We start from the raw sequence: 18,678 nt of genomic DNA, 5'->3' as shown, positions 1-18,678 counted from the left end.
CCTGTAAATGCACTTCAGACATTGTGGGGTTTGAAACTCATTTTGTAAATTTATTCCCTTGTTCTTAAATATGAACAGGACTCCATCCTGTTACCATGCCATGGAAAAATGAATGTATGCTTGTTTTCAGTTAATTAATACATGGATATCCCAGCTGGACGCCCTGAATTTAATGAATGTGAGAACCAAGCCAATGTGGCCCAGAGAAGACCAAGGGTTAGATAATCCTGATTTATTAGAGTGTATTATTCAATGTATATTATGATTTAGAGATATAGCTCAATCTATATATTAGAGACCATATCCTGATGGTTTCTGCTGTATGCATTGTAGAGCTATCACCACCATTCTACAGGCGTTTCATTCTTCTCAGGAAGAACTCAGGCAGCTCTTAGCCCTCACATCCACTTCCCATCATTTCCTGCCAGACTGAGGCTAATGATGTGTGTCTCGGGAGACTCATGTATTAAAGCCATTTCATATAAACAGATGCATACAGTATGTGTGACTCTGTGGCTGGCTTCTTACATTTCATGTATTTCTGGCATTTACCCATATTCTAGTTTGGGTTCCTAATTTCTTTTCAATTCCCACCCCGATTGGTTGGACATACCACATCCAAGTTGTCTATTCTTTTATTGGAAGAGTCATATTTTATGCGGTCTATTTAGCGTCCTTTTCTTGGGGATCCATTTAGGAAGTCATACCTTCAACATAGAGGGTGGCTGTGGACGTGGCTTTTCCAGCCACAAACGTGTAGTCGGCAGCGTCTCCGAAGTGCACGTTCCTGATGTTCAATGAGTGGGTGAGCTTCTTGGTTCGCATCTGGCACCGGTCCGTTGATTTGATTTCCACACCGTTCTTTAACCATTTATAAGAAATGCCTTCATAGTTTACCGTCACCTCAAAAGTTATGGTATCTTTTTCTTCAGCGTTGATGTCTTTCAGCATGGATGTTATCATGATAGCTGCAGAGGAGGATTAAAGGGGGAAACACCTGGGTATGCGATGGAACTAGGCAGCGGGTTGTAGCCAGTGCAGAACTGGCGTGTCGAAGGGTTTCTGTTTACGTGTTGACGTGATGAGAATTTAGGGCTAGGAGCTTTGACACTGTTCACGTGTGAGGGAAGGCCAACTGAGAGAGTGACAGGGACAATACAGTGATAGACACAGAACCCTCTCTCTAAGTAGATTTTTGATTATTTTATCATTAGAAACTTCCATTCACACGGAGAGGCTAGCAGAGATTCGTGAGCACACAGTAGATGTTCTATCAAGAATAATTTTTAGTAAATTAAATGATTTGGAAATAAAAGTGTAGAACATGAAAAACCATGTCTGCTCTCTTTAGATATGTTATGTGCTCATATCCACACCACCCGTCCAGATACATGCGTACATACATAGCTATGCATTTACTTACGGGTCACTGTCAGGGTAGCACTGACTTGGTCATTGCCGCAAACAAAAGTGTACTCTGCTGAGTCCTCGGTGCTGGTGTTCATAATGATCAGCTGGTGGAGCTTCCCCTGCACGACGATCTTGAACTTTTCACTCATTTCAATTTCCACGCCGTTCTTCAGCCACATGGAAGGAACGTTGAAGTGGGACACCTCACACTCAAAGGAGGCCGCTTTGGTTTCAGGAACCTCAATGCTTTTCATAGTCTTTGTGATGTGCAGTGCTTGGGGGAGGGGGGATCAGAAAACAGCTCCGTTAATGCATGTTTAAACACAGAGGAAGGAAGTCAGCGGCGAGTCTAGAGTAGCCCCTGGGGAACACTCACTTTCTACAAACAGCTTGGCTTTGCACTCCAGCTGCCCCACCACGGCCGTGTATTCCCCAGCGTCAGACGGGGAGATGTTCTGCAGCATCAGCTTGTGGACCTTCCTCTCGGAGACAAGTCTGTGCTTGTCACTCGGCTTAATCTCCACATTCTTATGGAACCATTTTACAGGGACTGTGTCATGGGACACGCTGACTTCAAAGGCCACGGTAGCGTTTTCCAGGGCAGTCACATCCTTCGGCTTTTTAATAATCTTGACAGCTGATGGGGAAAGTTGGAGAAATTCAGTGATACGATTACCACAAAGGCAACTACAGGTTGTCTACCTACCCGATGTTCAAGTCAACTCACTTTCGACGTGCAGCCGGGCGCTGGCTCCTAGTTTTCCCAGTTTGAAGCCATAGACAGATTCATCTGCCAGGGTGCAATTTTTAATCTTCAGAGAATACAGTGTGCCTTTGACTGAGATTTCATACTTGTCGCTGGAATCCAAGACAACTCCGTTTTTGATCCACTGGACACCTTTGACGTCTGGGTGTGTAAGTTCAACGGAGAAGACAGCATCCTGTGTCTCTGTCACCGTGAGGTTCCGCAGAGTCTTCTTGATTTTGACAGCTTAAGAAAAATGAAGAATTGGTTTAGAAAATATCAATGATGACCAGCAAACAGAAGAGGTTCTCAATGCAATCACCTCCAGTCAGCTTGCAGAATGGTTAGCCAACATTTTACAATTCTGTAGACCCTCATTTTAAAAGACACTTGGCAATTACTTAAGAGAATCTGAGATGTAGTTGGAAATGGACAGTGGGCAATGACTATGCTAACTTCAGTGATCTGATGTTTCCATATCATATACTAACAGCTTAATCGACTGACTGGATAAGGGTGCAGGAGGGACACATTATTAATGTCTGATGCAGCTCTTTCACAGACCCTAAGCAATGCGCATGTGCGCACACATATGCACGCACGTGTACACGCACACACACACACACAAAATACACCTGATGAAAATTTGCACATTCTCCTACAGGATTCATAAGGAAAAGTTAATAAAATAATGATCTTATAAAGTGGAGATGTATGTGACCCTAAACAGCATTGGGTTTGACTTTCCCGACGGTGACAGCTAGGAAAGCAGGCAGGATTTGGGGGTGAGAAGGCTGCCCATCCATGACTGACCTTCTACTTTCAGCTTGGCAGATGTTTTAGAAGTGGCGACCTTGTAGGTGTATTCTCCAACATCGTCCAGCTTGGCAGCGACAATGACAAGTCTCCTTTTGTGGCCATCAGATTCACTTCTGAAGTTGGTGCTCAGAGCCAAGGGTTTTCCATCCTTCAACCACTCCCCCTCAGACTCAGGGTTGGCGACTTCACACTCAAACACAGCTTCCTGGGACTCAGCTACAGTCTGGTCTGTGAGCGGCTTGGAGATGGCGCCCCCTTCAGAACAAAAGAGGAGTGCAAGTGAGTCCTTTAACGTATCCACAGACTAAAGAAGTCATTGCACAACTAAACATTAAATCTTAAAAACATGATTTTAAACATAAAAGGTTACTTGTACCTCTATTTAGAAAGCACCACAGAAACCCCTTATTCTAAGTATGCCTGACTGAAAACCAGAGAATACATTGTGCAAAGAGAAAAGGCAGAATAAAGAATTCTAAAGTCTGGAACACATGGTGTTCCGCACAGATAGCTTTTAACTCCATTCCTTGTTTTTGAAAGCATGCTATTTGGTCTTCTAAGAATTAGTTTCTTCATATATGTTTTATACCCAAGAAAATTTTGCTGAACAAGATGTCAAAGTCAATAGTGTGTTTATTGCCCACTTGTTTGGGACAATGCCTTACTTTGTAACACAGTTTGGCCCCTACACTCATGGGAATCCTTCTGCCTCAGCCTTCCAAGTACTGGGATTATAGGCATTGAACCATCATGTCTAACTTTCACTAATGTTTTTAAATATATTTCTAGTATACCCAAATCCCCGAGTTGAAATGTCATCTCCAATATTTTCTTCTGTCCCTTCACACCATCGTCATCGGAAGCAACAGTAACTGCTTTAGCTACTTAGGCACCTGTTTTCCTCTAAATCCTGAATTCAAGGAAAGACATACACACACTTCACTTTTGTGTTTTGAGTTTCTAGTAATGTATTGCCTATGCCAGGTACTTTTAAAATGCCAAGTGAAATCACATAGGGACTTAAGTCTTCTCTTTTTATATACTTAAAGTAATATTGAAAATAATCTTATAAATGTAAAGGGCCTGAGATTTTATTTTATAGGTCTTTTATGGCTAGATAGCTAAGGACATATGTCATAAAGTACAAATCATGAGACTTTCACATCAAGTAGGATTCGCTTTTATCATCTGACCTGCTTAGATACCAGAAGAGTCAAATCTGAGCAGAATACAGTTCCTCAGAACTCACACTGTAATGAACCGTAATGGTTAACGATGACTTCTACTTCTGTGTGGACAAGCAAACTATAATTATGAGTCTTCATTCTAAAGCTAAGGATTTCTGCTAAATGGGAAAGGCTATGCTTACCCCTCCCATAATGAAACACACAGATGAATTAAGTTATATTTATAATAGAAAATAGTCATTGGGTCCACAAAAATGAAGAGGAACATGTTTGGAGCATAAAGAATGCTAAAAAATGAAGTGTGAAGCAAAGTTAAAACAAAGCTTGGTTTAGCAAACACTTACTCATCATGTATCCTGAGGGGTACACAGAGAAGAGAAAGAAGAAATCAATTCTCTGCTCAAGGGCCATATGCTTTGGTGTGGGGAAAGGAAACAGGGAATAAGCCACGTGTATAACAAGGGTCATGAAAGTTGAAGACAAGGGGTCCAGGACTGGAGAAGTGGAGGATCTGGCACCTGAGAGTGATGTACAGATGGCATCTGAGAGAGGGCTGGGTGAGTGCTCACAATTTAGACTGGGAAATCAGAAGTGAGGGCATGAATAGCCTTGAGATCAGTGTGAGAAGAGGCTTGGCAGTGAGAAGCAGATGAGGATTTGAAAAACCATGGGAAACAGTGTCTTTATAACTACAATAATGGCTCCCAAGAAGATCTTAGGCTGAATGATCAATACACAAACCTGCCACGGTAAGTTTTCCAGATGTCGTGTTTTCTCCGGCAAAAAACGCATATTCTCCTTCATCATCCTTCATCATATTCAGGACTGTCAGCTTGTATATTTTCCCGTGAGCTTCAATTTTATATTTAGAACTGGGCTTAATTTCTTTGCCCTTAAAATTCCATAAGACATCAATTCCTGAGTGGGACAGCTCAACCTCCAAGACCACATTTTGAGTTTCTGTGCACGTCAGGTCACAGAGACCTCTGATGATTTTAATTTCTAGAGAAAAGGAAAATATTGGGCAGTTATTTTTACAGTGAGAATGTAAAACACTTAAAGCAGTGGCTCATTCCATGGAACGGTCCTTACTCTCTACAGAGAGGTTACAGCTAGTTTCCACTCTGCCGACCATCAGCTTGTAAGGTCCTTCATCAGAAGCGTGAGTTCTGTTAATCACAAGTCTCTGTTTGGTGCCTTTGACAATGGATTGTACACGGTCATCGGGCTTGATCTGCTCATCATTGAGGTACCATTTAACAGAAGTCACATCAGGGACTGAGACCTTGCATTCCAGCACAGCCTTGGTACCTTCTATCACACTGACGTCTTTCAGAGGCGTTATCACATCCACACCTGCAAAGGAAGACCAAGGAATTGTAGGAGAGTGAGTTTTGTTTAAAACATCTGCACATTCAAGTTCCTCAGCTCAATGTCAACGGGAACACGAAACTAGATCTGGGGTTATAGCTCATCATAGAGACCTGCTTTGTGTGTGAAACATCACGGGTTTGATCCCTGGCATCAATGTTTTTAAAGGAGAAGAATTAATATAAAAGCACGTAAGACTCACTGTAGACAGAGACATGCCCACTGGTAGACAGTCCGAGGGCAGGGAGAGTGAAGGAGTAGTTCCCAGCATCCTCTTTGGTCATGTCTTCAATAAGCAGCATGTGAGACTGTTTGTCTATCACAATGTGAACCCTGTCTCCGTGCTCGACTTCCTGGCCATCTTTCATCCAGACGCCTTCCACATTTTCTAGGGAGACTTTGACTTCAAGCTGAACAATGTCACCCTCGCAGACCTTTTGATCACTAAGTCCTTGGAGAATCGCAATAGGCCGGGCTGTGAAAGATGGGGAGAAATGAGCATCATGGTTCCACCCTTGACCCTACTGCTGCACACCACAGTGTCAGGGATGGAAGACTCACGTTTCATCTTCAGTTGACAGGTTGTCTTCTTCCCGTCAACCACGAAGCTGTACTCGCCCTGGTCCTCTTTGGTTACGTCCTTGACTGTGAGGTTCTGGCGCCCACGGCGGGATGTGATGGAGTATTTGCCATTGGACTTTAGCTCCACATCATTGTGATACCATTTGCCTTCTATGTTTTCTGGGGAAATAATACACTCTAGCTCTCCTGAGGATGACTCTGGGACTTCTATGTCTTGAAGTTCTTTCAGGAACTCAACAACTGCACCTGAAAAATAAGATGAAGGTGAATTAATGTCTTCGGTGAGTTATGAAGCTAGAGTACGGATAGAGATGCTGCCTTATATATCTATTATCTTCCTCTCCTACCTTCAAGAATTGTCTTTTGTATCTTCCTGCTAGTGAGTCGAGAAAGGTTTACCACAAATCAGCTATCTTAATTTTTGAATTTTTTTGGAAGCAGGGAGATATATTTCAGTTAAGACATTTATAAATGAAGCCACAAAACAACACTGCTTGAAAAATCCAAATTGTCAATATTTTTGAGTAACAATAAAATTAATATTTAATATAAAATTTGCATCTAATTCTCTAAAATTACTTTTGTAAAAGGAGCCATGTCTAGATAATTTTATCACAGAATAAAGAAGGACTCCAGTAAATGATGTAGTCATTATTTCTTCTACCTTCCACAATAAGTTTGGCTGTTGTTTTGACGTTTTCGTCTTCCACAAGTACACAGCTGTAGTCTTCGGCATCGGATGTGTCAATGGTCAGCACAGACAGGAAGTGAACCTTTCGGTCAGAGTGCATCCTATACTTATCTCCTGCATGAATTTCAACGCCATCTTTATACCATTTTACTTTGACAAATGGTTCTGAAGTTTCACATTCAAATGTTGCCATGGTATCCTTTTCCTTAGCAACAACATCTTGCAATTCTTGTGTGAAAGTGATCAATTGCTTGGCTACAAGGGGAAAAAAGAAAATTAAACTCAAACAATTTGAATAATGGGAAAAGAAAAACATTTAAGTATGTCACAGGATATTCATGGGTGTAGAGAGAGCACACTTAATATGAAACATTTTCTGATTACCTTGGACAAGTAAGAATGCATGACTTGATGTTTCCCCAGCTATGTTGATGGCCTTTACCATGATGCTGGCAGAGTCCTCTGCAGTCACATCCCTTATGACCAGCTCACAAACATTGTCTTCTGGCCAGTACCAGTAGATGCGGTCAGATCGCTCAATTTTCACACCGTTTCTGTACCACTCACATTCAGGGTCTGGTTTTCCCACAACTCTGACTCTAAAGTGGGCGTCAGATCCTTGGCCAACTGTCTGGCTTTGGATTCGTTCAAAGATTTTGGGTGCCTCCATGCTAGGGCTAAGTTCAATCCTCTCAGGTTTAAAAGTTGGAATAGTGATTTTGCCTTCTTCAGCGAGGGCTTTCTTCTCCTCTTCGGTTAATTCTTTGGTCCAGTGCAGCAGCTCATCTTTGGTTTTCTTGAGGAGTTCTTCATAAGATTCATCCTTCTTGCGAGACTTGAGCTCCACGGCTGTGATAGCCTCATAGTACCCCTCCTCTGTCCTGCGCTTAAACTTACTGCGCAGTTCTTCAGACTCCTCAGGCACTTTTTCATGGGTGATCCTTTCAGCCCTTTTTAGTCTCACCACTTCTTTGGTTTCGCTGGTGTCAACGGGTCTGTCTACTTTTTGCACTTCAAACTGAAGCTTCCCTGGTTCATGGATGTGGAACTCTGGCTTTGGTTCAGGAGCTCGCCTGAGGACGGATCTGAAATCCTCCCTCTGTTGGATCTCAAGTTTTACTTTATGCTCTATCATGCCTTCAGGATTTTCTGCCGTGACCCTGACTTCACCTGTATCATAGGATTTGCAGTCCACAATATCCAGATAATGAATCCCATCATAGCGAACTCTGAATCGTTTGCTCTTACGGATGAGCTGTCCATTGAGGTACCAGTTGACCTTGGGCTGAGGGTAGCCCGTGACTCGGCAGCGGAATCGGGCTGTCTCGCCTTCGAGCACTCTCACTGGCTCTGGGAACAAGACGATGTCTGGCTTTTGCTTTTCCTTCTGATCTGCGGTCACACCTGTGAGGGCACCTTCGTGAGCCATCCTCTCTAGCTCTTCAATTTTCTGTAAGCCTTTCTTCCCCTCAGGTAACTGAGACTCTTCCACTAGACCTTTCTCATCTTTGACGATAAGTGTGGCAGATGTGTGATCGGTCCCATATTTGTTAGTGGCTCTACACGTGATCACACCACTGTCTCGAGAATAGGCAACTCCGTAATCAAGGCTGCAGTATCCAAATTCATTAATCATGCGGAGCCTGTTGGCCGCCTCCAGTGGCTTTCCGTCATGGAGCCACTCGACCACCATTGTGGGGTCACCAATTGGTGTGAGTCTGCATTCAAAGTGGGCAGGTCCAAAGCGCTTCAGCCTGAGGGAACTGAGTTTCTTCTTGAAAAACGGTTTCTGCTGTTTCTCCTTGTCATAGAGGTCCCCCTCTTCCCACTGCTCTTGGCCGTATCTCAGATGGAGGGGCTCCAGTTCCGGGGCAGCAATCTCCTTTGCTCTGTACGTCCCTCGTGGGATGATCAGTTTTCTTTCCGGTTCAGGTTCGGCAAACTCAACCTCAACATTGACTTTGCACCTTGTGGTGTCCCGGCCTGCCTTATTAATAGCAGTGGCAGTATACCAGGCAGAATCTTGGCTGATGGTGGAATCGATCTTCAGGGCAGCTTCTCCTTTGGTTCCTTCAATTCTGTTTTAAAACATGAAAACAAAACCATTAATATAGTGGCAGCACTTTCTGCTTATTTCACTGCTGGATTTTATAAGAAGTTTAATTTGACTATCTTTTCACACAGACCTGATCCTCGGGTACTTATGAGGCACAATAATGTCACTGTTTTTCAGCCACACAATGTCAGGGTTGGGGTTACCCGTAGCTCTGACTTTCATTTCAAGCCTGGCACCTTCCTTTATGTTGACATTTTTCAGTTTTTCCACAAATGCTGGTTTGAGCTGGTGTTCCACAGCTGCAAGAGAAAGGCCATGATTTAGAGCAGCTGGGGGCGGGAGTGCCTGGTTGTGACCCCAAATGAAGAAACAGTTTGCTTTCGTTTTAATAAAAACTCTCGCTTTACCTTCCACAGTCAAAGTCACAGATATTGTAGATTTTCCTGCTCTGTTTTGGGCAACCACTGTCCATTCTCCAGAGTCACTGGGTGACGCGGGGACAATAATCAGCGACTGGGTTCCATCTTCTTTAATGACAACTTTGTGTGTATAATCATTGACAATTTGCTCTCCTGTTAAAAGTAAGCAAACACAAAATAGGTGGGGTTTTTGTTGTCGCGTAGTCGGATATACACACAAAAGTTTGTTTCTGTATTCAGTAACTCATGAGCAAAGCTTTACTATGCTTACCATTGTGAAACCAGAATGTCTCTGGCATGGGTCTACCCACAACCTTTAAGTCAAATCTGGCAGTCTGTCCTTCTAAGCATTTGAAAGACGCAGGTTTTAACACAAAGACTGGCTTATACAGCCTCTCCAGTTGTGATTCATCTGTTTCCTCCAGTCTGCGTCCAGGGGACATCCGTGCAGGTGACATCCGTGCGGGGGACATTCGTGCAGGGGACATCGCAGGAGACATGCGTATGGGTGACCTGCTCACTGAACGCGGAGAGACAGACCTGGAAAATGAAGGTAACCATTATTTCATGAAGCATGCAGGAGGCACAGAAAAAAACTCTGTCTGTCTTAATTGGTGATGTTACTTTGGAATGTACTTCTGCATGTTTTAGAACTCACCCCAGACACACTAAACTCAAAGAGGAATATATTATTATTCCTAAAGTTGTGTTTTGCTTATGTTAAACCCATGTCACTCAGCACACCCAGGTTCCCAGACTCGAAATCTTAGGCAGCCCATATTACCATCATCTCATGTCACCTTAAATTAGTCATTACATTTTCCTGATTAAATTACTAAACTAAGTCAGCAACTGCTCATTGTTTGAACCAAATAAATAAATGTAGAGAAATAGAAAATCTATTTTAATCTAAGAGGAAGAAAAACATAAAAATTAGATTTGCTAACAAACAATGCAAAATGCTACACTAATTATGTATTCAGACTAGCCTGCATTTATAATGTGACTATTAGCCTGGATGAACGAAATTGATTTTTCACAGTCTCTTGGAATCTCAGTATTACCATTTTCAAAATAGCAATAACACCTACTCCACTGTAGGGTTGCTTTCTAAATTCAGGGTATCATTCATTAAGATCACACATTAAATGAACAGGCATTGTTGTTGCCTTAGATGTAGGAAAATAGTTTGCTATACTGATGAAAATTCTTTGTTCATCAAAGAGCAATTGCCAGCATCACCAGTGGTTGGCTTCTGTACTATTCAGTCTTTAATTTTCATATGTTAGTGATTCTCTACAGAGATGTTCGTGTTCTAAAACCATTTGAATGCCACTTAACTCCGAGTAGACGTCTTACCTGATTCTGCTGACTGCTTCTGGTGTGGGCATGTAAGTTGGCGCGCTGAACGGTGCAGCGGGCTCCACATATAACTTCCCTGAGCAAATTGCATTTCCTTTAATATTGCTGGCAAACGCAGTATAGATGCCCTCATCTTCTGGGAGGACAACAGGAATACGAAGACTGGCTCTACCATCTTGTAGAAAGTCCATTTGGTATCTTTCCCCTTGTCTGATGCGCTTGCCGTCTTTGTACCATGCAATCTGCAGAGAGCATCATATACGTGTGGATAAATTAGGATTAAACAAGCATGGTATAATTTTTTTGATGTCTACCACAGTATGGAGGCACACCCCACAAACATTTTTATTTTACCTTGGGTAGTGGGTATCCAGACATCTTGCAATGAAAAGTGACACCCATCCCCTCAAGAATTCTATAATTTTTTATTCTTATATCAAATCCTGACTCGATAGCTTCAGATTCAGAAATGTCAATTGCCATCCTTTCTTCACCATCTTCTTCAAGAAGCTCTTCCAATGTAGTCTTTATGATTCTGTATTCAATTTCTTTAATAAGCCTCTCTTCGAAGGAAGAAATATGGAATTCCTATGTAGTAAAAAGATGACAACTTGTTAATCACATCCTCACAGGTAGAAGTCCTTTAAGGATACATATTAGTTTCAGTGTTAAAGACTTATTGACATTTGTAACTGAGAACAATTTAGAAGGTTTCTATATTTGGTTTAATTTTAATCTACATAGAAGGCATCTTTATGGCATGTTATATAAAATTGTATTCCCAAAGTATGGGTTATTTGTGGGTGTTTGACACAGAGATAGAGAGAGCTTGGCATTATGGACTTAGTTATGTTAATATTTGCCTTTTTTGAATATGCAATCCCCATTTCTAAAGCCATATTTTTTTCACATATATATTCCCCACTCTCAAATTTCAAGTGCAATATACCATGAAGATCAGAGAAACTGGGCAGCAATGAATTTGACCTACAAATGGTTGAAGATGAATATATGAAAAATGGGAATTACGGGAGGAAAATGTGGTTTATGAACTGGGTTAGTTAGCGTAATTGTTATACTTACTTGGTCTTCTACAAAAGTTCTGACCATCACAGTGTCTTTGGCCATTTTCTTCCTAATTAAGGCCTGTTCCTTTTCATACTCTTTTTCATATTCAGAATATGCAAATCCAGGAGCTATTTCTCCCACTTTGGGTTCTTGAATAAATGTACTCATTTGTGTCTGGTAAAGCATTTCCTGCTGGGACTTCACCAGAGCCTCGTAATCAGCTGAGAGACAAGAACACAAGATAACTTTTGGTGCTCTTATCAAAAAACATTCATACCACTTATCCAATCAGGCAGACTGTATCCATGATAAATTAACCAAAGCCAGGTTTTCTGAATTTTTATCATGAAAAATTGTTCTATAAATATTTATTAGATTCCATCTCAAAACCAAATGTCCACTAACAAGTAGCACCCTTGTTTACAGGATATGATAGCAGCAGTCTGTCCTGGGGATTCGCCCAGAGGTCTTCCTTGTTTGCTCTGAGCCTATTGATAATCCATTTGCCTGCCAGAGTTTTCTGTGCTTTAACTGCGAAATAGGATAAGAAGGTAACTGCCTTCAAGGGGCCTGGAGCAGATCAAGTGAGACAGAATGTGGATGGCCTGCCACAACTATGAAAAGCTACCAGAGATTAATGGTAAGTCAAGAACACGACTTATTTGGCATGAATACAACAAGATTTTTCTTCTTTAAATCATGAGCATTGATAAATCCTGACTTTTTGCTTTTCTATGAACTACTGGGGGCTCCAGCACTGAGCATGGTGCAAGTTTTCCAGGCCACACTTAAAGGGAGGTGGAGGACTCTGCTCTCTGGAAGCAAGGGGCACATCCTCCAGTTTGCCACTACCATCCCGTGTTGAGACATACTAGCTGAACCCGTACGGCACGTGGAGGTGGAATCCCCTATATCTTCCATAAAACATAAAAAAGAGTCCTTCACCAAAGAGAAACTACTGTCAGGGATCAGCAGTTTAGTCACGGTATGGCTTCCTGGGCTCTGTGGTCTAAAACATTGTCAGTGTAGGTGAGGCTGAAAGCGACGGGGGCGGCTATGAGGGCTGGGAAGCTGCAAGGTGCCTTCCTGCAAACACTCTGCCTCTCTCCTTCATTCCAGTGCATGCTGTGTGTGGCGGGACAGCTCGGGACAGTCCTCACCTTCCTCGAGTAAGGAGGCAGACGCTGAAGTTTCCCCATGCTTATTACGGATGACAATGGTGTACTCTCCAGCATCGTCCGCAAACGTCATAGAAATCACCAGCCTGCACTCTCCAGTTTGTTTGTTATAGCTCACTTTGTATCTTCATGGGAAGGGAGAAATGAAAATATCAGTCATAAACAACCCTCCTTAGAGTAAAAAAGCTAAATTTGCTTGTGAACGGCTCTACGATACAGAATTCATTGACAGGAGACCTGTGTATAAGTTCTACCAAGGAGTGAGGATAAATTTGTTGAAAACTGAGAAAACGCATGGGATGCGTAATGGAGGATCAACAATTTCAAGTTTTCATGTCAACGATGACTCAGGTAGGCATAGCAGCGTGCACTGATAGTCTCAGAATCATGGGAGGCTGAGGGACATAGGTTTGCTTGATCCCAGAAGCTCAGGCATGCCTGGGCAACACAGGAAACTCGCCACAATGAGAAAGACAACAGAATCCAAGGCCACATAGAGAAATATTGACCTTCAGCATTTATGCTGGCAAGTGATGTGGGCATTGAACAATAGGTATTTTCTCCTTGTTCATTATTTCTCTTTGTGAGTTATTTAAAAGTAAAATGAATCAAGTCTATAAAGTCTAAATACCTGAGTATTCAGACCCTGGTACATTGAAGATCCAGTTCATAAGAAATAACACCTATGTGTTTACATTGTCCTTTAATTCAACTGCACAACTTTATTAGCCCAGGTTTTCATGCATAACTAGCTTTCTCCATTACATATTCTCTATTTTTATTGTTGGGCAACTTAATCATAGTATTCATTTATTGAAAGTTCCCTGAAATATTTTCTGGGATTGGGTGTGTAAGACTTTCTCTTAAAACACTATCAGTTATTTAAGCTGGAATTGTAGAATATGTCTTCCCTCTCCTCTTCTTGCAAAACTTTATTTCTCAAAAAAAGTCTCTGTGAAAGCTTGGGAATATAGTTACACGGTAGAGTGCTGCTTGTCTAGAAGCCTTGTGTCAGTCTCTTGTACCAAAACTAATCCTTCAAACCATGGGAATATAAAGCCCCTCAAAATAACTAATAAGGTTTAATTATGAGGGAATCTGCACTAAGGGGTTGAAGGGGAAGGCAAGTTCTATTTCTCTTTAGGGTGTCTAAGTATCCACATACTCTTTAAAATATCCACAAAGCTATAGCCCATAGAGAGATATGCATACTCTCTAAAATATCCATATAGCTTCATATCTACCTATCGCCCCATAGAAATATTATTATCAGTCATCAGAGTACCTGTATCCAGTGGTGAGAGGGACACCAGACTTTTTCCAGTAGACATGGGGCTTTGGGTTGCCACCGATCTGGCATTCAAACACGACGCTCCCACCTTCCACCAGCTTCTGGACCACTGGCTTGGTTATGAAAAAAGGCGCAGCAGGCTCTCCAGGCCCTGCCTGCTCCTCCGTGATGCTGGTGTCTGTCATGACCACGTCTCGTGACTCGACGAAGCTGGGAAGAGAATGTCATTCCTGTTAGCTGCTAGGTAGCTGTGGACCAGTAACTACAGGAAAGAAACCATGCAAAACCAGCACTTAAACTGGGGGAAGAATGGCTTACCGTCTCTCTTCTGTGCCAAATTTCTCGGTCAGAGTTGTTTCCTTGTCAAACTCTTCTGACACTAGAAAACAAAAGATGACATTGACCTGAGCCTCTAGTCTGCTCCACGCATGACCGCAGTGGCTGTCACGAGTTAGTAGACCCTATAATCTATTCTGTAACTTCCACACAGGACAGAAAGTACTCCTGAAGGATGTGGCTACTGAACGAGGTGACACGGATGGGGATGGACGTGAGAATCAAGGAAGAAAGCCACCACCAACCTTGCACAGCAAGATAGCAGGACGTGCTGACGGTCCCAGCCTCGTTCACGGCACTGCACGTGAACCGTCCACTGTCTTCCGCAAAGGCTTCGCGGATCATGAGACGAGCGATTCCACTCTGGAAGGTTATCTGGAAATCAATGGAACTCTCGATTTGGTAGTCTTCTCTGTACCATGTCACTTTTGGAGATGGGTATCCAGAGATGTGGCACTCCAAGGTGACAGATTCACCTTCTATGACAGTCACATTTTTTAAGCCCTGAAAAGGGAAGAAAAAGGAACCAAAAAGGAATGCACACATTCATTAATCACCTCTCTAAATTAGGTCGAATATATGTTTGGGGCTTGAACATTTCAATTGGCATCAGATGCCCTATGATGAGGACTCCTGAACAATTAGCACAGAAACTGGAATATTCCCAATTTGAAATCAGTGCCAGGCATGTCCCTATCTCTGTAGTGGAATGACATTAATGCCACATAACAGAGCGGTTTCTGTTATTTTCACATTTAAACTCTAGAGAAGCTGTAAGGCTCAGCAGCCAACACCATCCGTTGACATGGTTTTTCCATGGGATTCCTAGCTGATCCACAGGAATGACATTAATGCCACATAACCAGGAAGTTTCTGTTATTTTTACGTTTAAACTCTAGAGAAGCTGTAAGGCTCAGCAGTCAACAAGCAGTCAACACCATTTGTCAACACAGCTTTTCCATGGGATCCCTAACTGAAGCTGATCTGCTCATGCTCCTCCCACCAGGGTGCTGAGAACCTTCTGGGTTTTATGAACTGTTTTTGTACATTCCCCTGGTGGAAAGTCAAAGGCTCCAGAGGGCCCAGGTGCTCCTTACATTCCCTCAGTTCCTATAATGCTACACGTATATCAGGATCATTAAAAACAGTAAGAATGATGGTTACTGGGTGGAAGTCCCCTTTCCTGGCCAAACAGGGTACCTATGATAGCCGAAGCTTGTCCCCCACTAAGGCACTTTCCTGAAAGTATGAGAAGTTAGTCTTTGCTAGAACACGTTGAAGGGGTTTGCGCACCGGTAAACGGGGGCCAAGGTGCCGATGTGTTTACTCACCGAGACTAAGGTGGGCGGAGTAACAGGGATTTCAGCAGGTGCAGGCACGCGGGCTGCTTCTGTTACCTACAGTTTTGAGAAAGGAGGTTACAAAATCACCACAGACTGAAGGGAAAGCTCATGAGCCAGCAGCCTGCACCAAGTAATAAAAGTCTTTCTGCAAAAACCACCTCCCTTCCATAGCGTGCTTCATAAAATAAAGCGTGAGCACGGGAAGGGGGAAAGGGAGAAGAACGCCCACCCGCCTGGCCCGTCGGCGACCCACCTTGGCGTCACGGCCACGCAGTACTTCGAAGTGTTCCTCACGAAGCGTGCTGCCACTGATGCTCACCCCAACTTCCTTCTTCACCTCAATGCCAGCTTGACTCTTGTAAGTATCTGGCGCCGGCATGTCCGCGAAGGGGAACTGTGGCGAAGGGGTGGGCTCTGCCCTCACTCTCGTCTCTCCAGGCTTCACGGTGGGTGCCTTCACCGATTTGGTGATCTTCTGAGTAGAAGATGTGGCGGACAACTCCTTTTGTAACGTGGCGATAGCGGTACCAGCTATCGATGCCTGGAGGGAAGAGCGGTGAGATGGCATTGCAGAGCTGTGGTTATACGGGTCATTCACAAATGCCCTGCACTGGTGTCTCAGTATGGGGCCTCACTCTATCTGCCCTCGTGTGTGGGCATTACAGACACATGAACCATGGCTGGCTCTGGCGTATTTGACCAAGAGACCCTCTATGTGACCAAATACTTTTATTATTTCTCTTATAGTTAATGAAAAGGCAGCAGTCAGCCAATTTATAAAGCTAGTGGTTATCTCTGTTTAGCTAGAAAACTTTAAAAAGGCTCCTGTAAAGAGCTGCATGAGGTGCCCCTTACTTTATGGCTGTTCTAGAGCTCAGTGAGGAATTTCCTTCACTCAGTTCTGATGAACGCTACATTTGAAACCTGTATTATAACAGGGAAGTCAGAATAAAATTTAGAATATCGATAAATTCTAAGAAGTACTTTGTGGTTGCACCCTTGGATGTCAGCCACAGGTCTACATGGAAGGTAAAGGCAGACATCAGGAATAGTATTTGGAAGGGCTCCTTACTGTTTCTATCCTGAGGTATGTTGTGGTTATTTGATTTCAGTAACTTGAGATGATCCCCAAACATGAGCATTCTACATTTGCTTATGATTCCTGGAGGACAGAGAAGGCAACTTCTTATCATAAAAACTCTAGTAATTAATATTGAGGATGGTTATGTGTCTCCTCGTGTGGCAGGACTAATAAGAAACAGAAGCAGGACTCTAGACCAGAGCTGTGTCAATCCACAATCCAATTTAACTGTCATGTGATAATAATGAATGCTGCACTGGGAACCATTATAAAGGGAAACTTAAACTAATTTTTTTAATTGAACAATATTAAGAATATTTTGAAATTGCCCATTTGATTGACAGCCACAAGTCTATGTGACAGGTGAAAATAGACATTCTCCACTTTGCTGTATGAATCATGCGAATATTTGACTTGCCATTGCCTACTCTTATTAAAATACATGCAGTTAGGTTACTGGTCATGTCCCATAGCTTATAAGACACTATATTATATAAACTACTACCATTTACAAAAAGATTAGCAATGCACTAATCAAGATGGGCAGTAGTATTGCATGACTTTTATCAAGCATTCAGAACTCAGCAGCAGGAAAATCTCTGAGTCTGAGGCCGGTCTACAAAGTAAGTTTCAGGAGAGTCGGGGCTACACAAAGAAACCCTGTTTCAAAAAGCAAAAATCAAATAAAAAGAAAAGAAAAGAAAGACATATATTGGTCAAAGCAACTGAGTTGGAACCATCTTTGAAACAAGAGACAGAGAAGCCTGTCTTGGGGTTGGCTGAAGATAACAACCTTTTATTGACCTCACTCTAGAGGACCTTTTCCAAAAGACAAGGTTCTGGCATCTGAGTCCGCCGTGAACACTGGCACCTCACCAAAAAGGGACCCAATTGGCTACACTAAGATGCTAGCATCACAAGCAACTCTTCTTTATTATGTTCCACATCTTACCTCATATCCGTGTTCTGTCTTAGGGACGGTAATTTTTGAAACAGTAAAGTGTGGGCTTGCTGTGCGGGGGCGTTTATCCACATGGACCAATCTTTCGGTTGATACATCTGTAGTTTTCTTGACCTACATGACATGAAACTCGGTGACATCACTGTCCACCAGGTGCCCACAGCACGTGTCGCTGCCTCCCCCCACACACACACATACAGTGAAATGCGGTAGTGGACTCACCTGTGATGATACGTGCATTCCCATTTGGTCTGTAGTTTTGATATGAGTCTCAGAAGGAGCCTGAATCACGACAGGCTTGACTGCTTTGGGGACAACGTGGATGTGGGGTTCGGAAGCTGGGCGCTGGGGCTGCTCAGACACCTTCGTGGCAGAAATGTGTTCCTTGTAGCCATACTCTAATGTGGTCTGCTGGGTGTAGGATTCTTCTGTATGTGCGGGTTCTCTGGGTTCTCGCACCCGGGCCTGGTCCACAGCAGCTACAACGGTAGCCACGGCTTCTGCCTTTTTCCCAACGCCCACCTGGAGACAAGGTTCCGGAGTTAACAGACAGCAATGTCAGTCATACCTGGACATCTCCTCCCAGGGACATTCTCCTGGGATTGCTCCCCGGGTTACTCAGAACAGACAAAGGTATAGGCTGTGATAAGTACAGAGTACTCAGGTTATACAGAAAGGTTAATTGCTCGGAAACATAATTTGGCCTTCCAAAATTTTATATTTCATTAATTAGAACATTGCAGAGACTCCTACTTATATATACTACCCGTAGCTGCTA

General features: G+C 43.0%; 1 protein-coding gene across 1 annotated transcript in view; it reads right to left on the bottom strand.

Annotated features, from left to right (window-relative positions):
- Positions 1-18,678, bottom strand: part of Ttn (titin) — a 270,030-nt gene that overhangs the window by 231,132 nt on the left and 20,220 nt on the right. The window contains exons 14-38 of the mRNA XM_057755570.1: positions 18,123-18,422; positions 17,892-18,014; positions 16,112-16,399; positions 15,847-15,912; positions 14,761-15,019; positions 14,498-14,558; positions 14,174-14,389; positions 12,871-13,013; positions 11,726-11,931; positions 10,997-11,230; positions 10,640-10,884; positions 9,552-9,820; positions 9,269-9,433; positions 8,992-9,160; positions 7,190-8,883; positions 6,779-7,060; positions 6,094-6,360; positions 5,735-6,007; positions 5,254-5,517; positions 4,903-5,163; positions 2,969-3,229; positions 2,138-2,401; positions 1,787-2,047; positions 1,424-1,684; positions 708-968 (exon numbers count right to left, since the gene is read on the bottom strand). Coding sequence (XP_057611553.1) covers positions 708-968; positions 1,424-1,684; positions 1,787-2,047; positions 2,138-2,401; positions 2,969-3,229; positions 4,903-5,163; positions 5,254-5,517; positions 5,735-6,007; positions 6,094-6,360; positions 6,779-7,060; positions 7,190-8,883; positions 8,992-9,160; positions 9,269-9,433; positions 9,552-9,820; positions 10,640-10,884; positions 10,997-11,230; positions 11,726-11,931; positions 12,871-13,013; positions 14,174-14,389; positions 14,498-14,558; positions 14,761-15,019; positions 15,847-15,912; positions 16,112-16,399; positions 17,892-18,014; positions 18,123-18,422 — 7,093 coding nt within the window. The remainder of the gene's footprint in view (positions 1-707; positions 969-1,423; positions 1,685-1,786; positions 2,048-2,137; positions 2,402-2,968; positions 3,230-4,902; positions 5,164-5,253; positions 5,518-5,734; positions 6,008-6,093; positions 6,361-6,778; positions 7,061-7,189; positions 8,884-8,991; positions 9,161-9,268; positions 9,434-9,551; positions 9,821-10,639; positions 10,885-10,996; positions 11,231-11,725; positions 11,932-12,870; positions 13,014-14,173; positions 14,390-14,497; positions 14,559-14,760; positions 15,020-15,846; positions 15,913-16,111; positions 16,400-17,891; positions 18,015-18,122; positions 18,423-18,678) is intronic.

The sequence above is a fragment of the Chionomys nivalis genome, chromosome 22 (assembly GCF_950005125.1).
Source record: "Chionomys nivalis chromosome 22, mChiNiv1.1, whole genome shotgun sequence".
Taxonomy (NCBI): domain Eukaryota; kingdom Metazoa; phylum Chordata; class Mammalia; order Rodentia; family Cricetidae; genus Chionomys; species Chionomys nivalis.
This window is presented reverse-complemented; position numbering and strand designations above follow the sequence as displayed.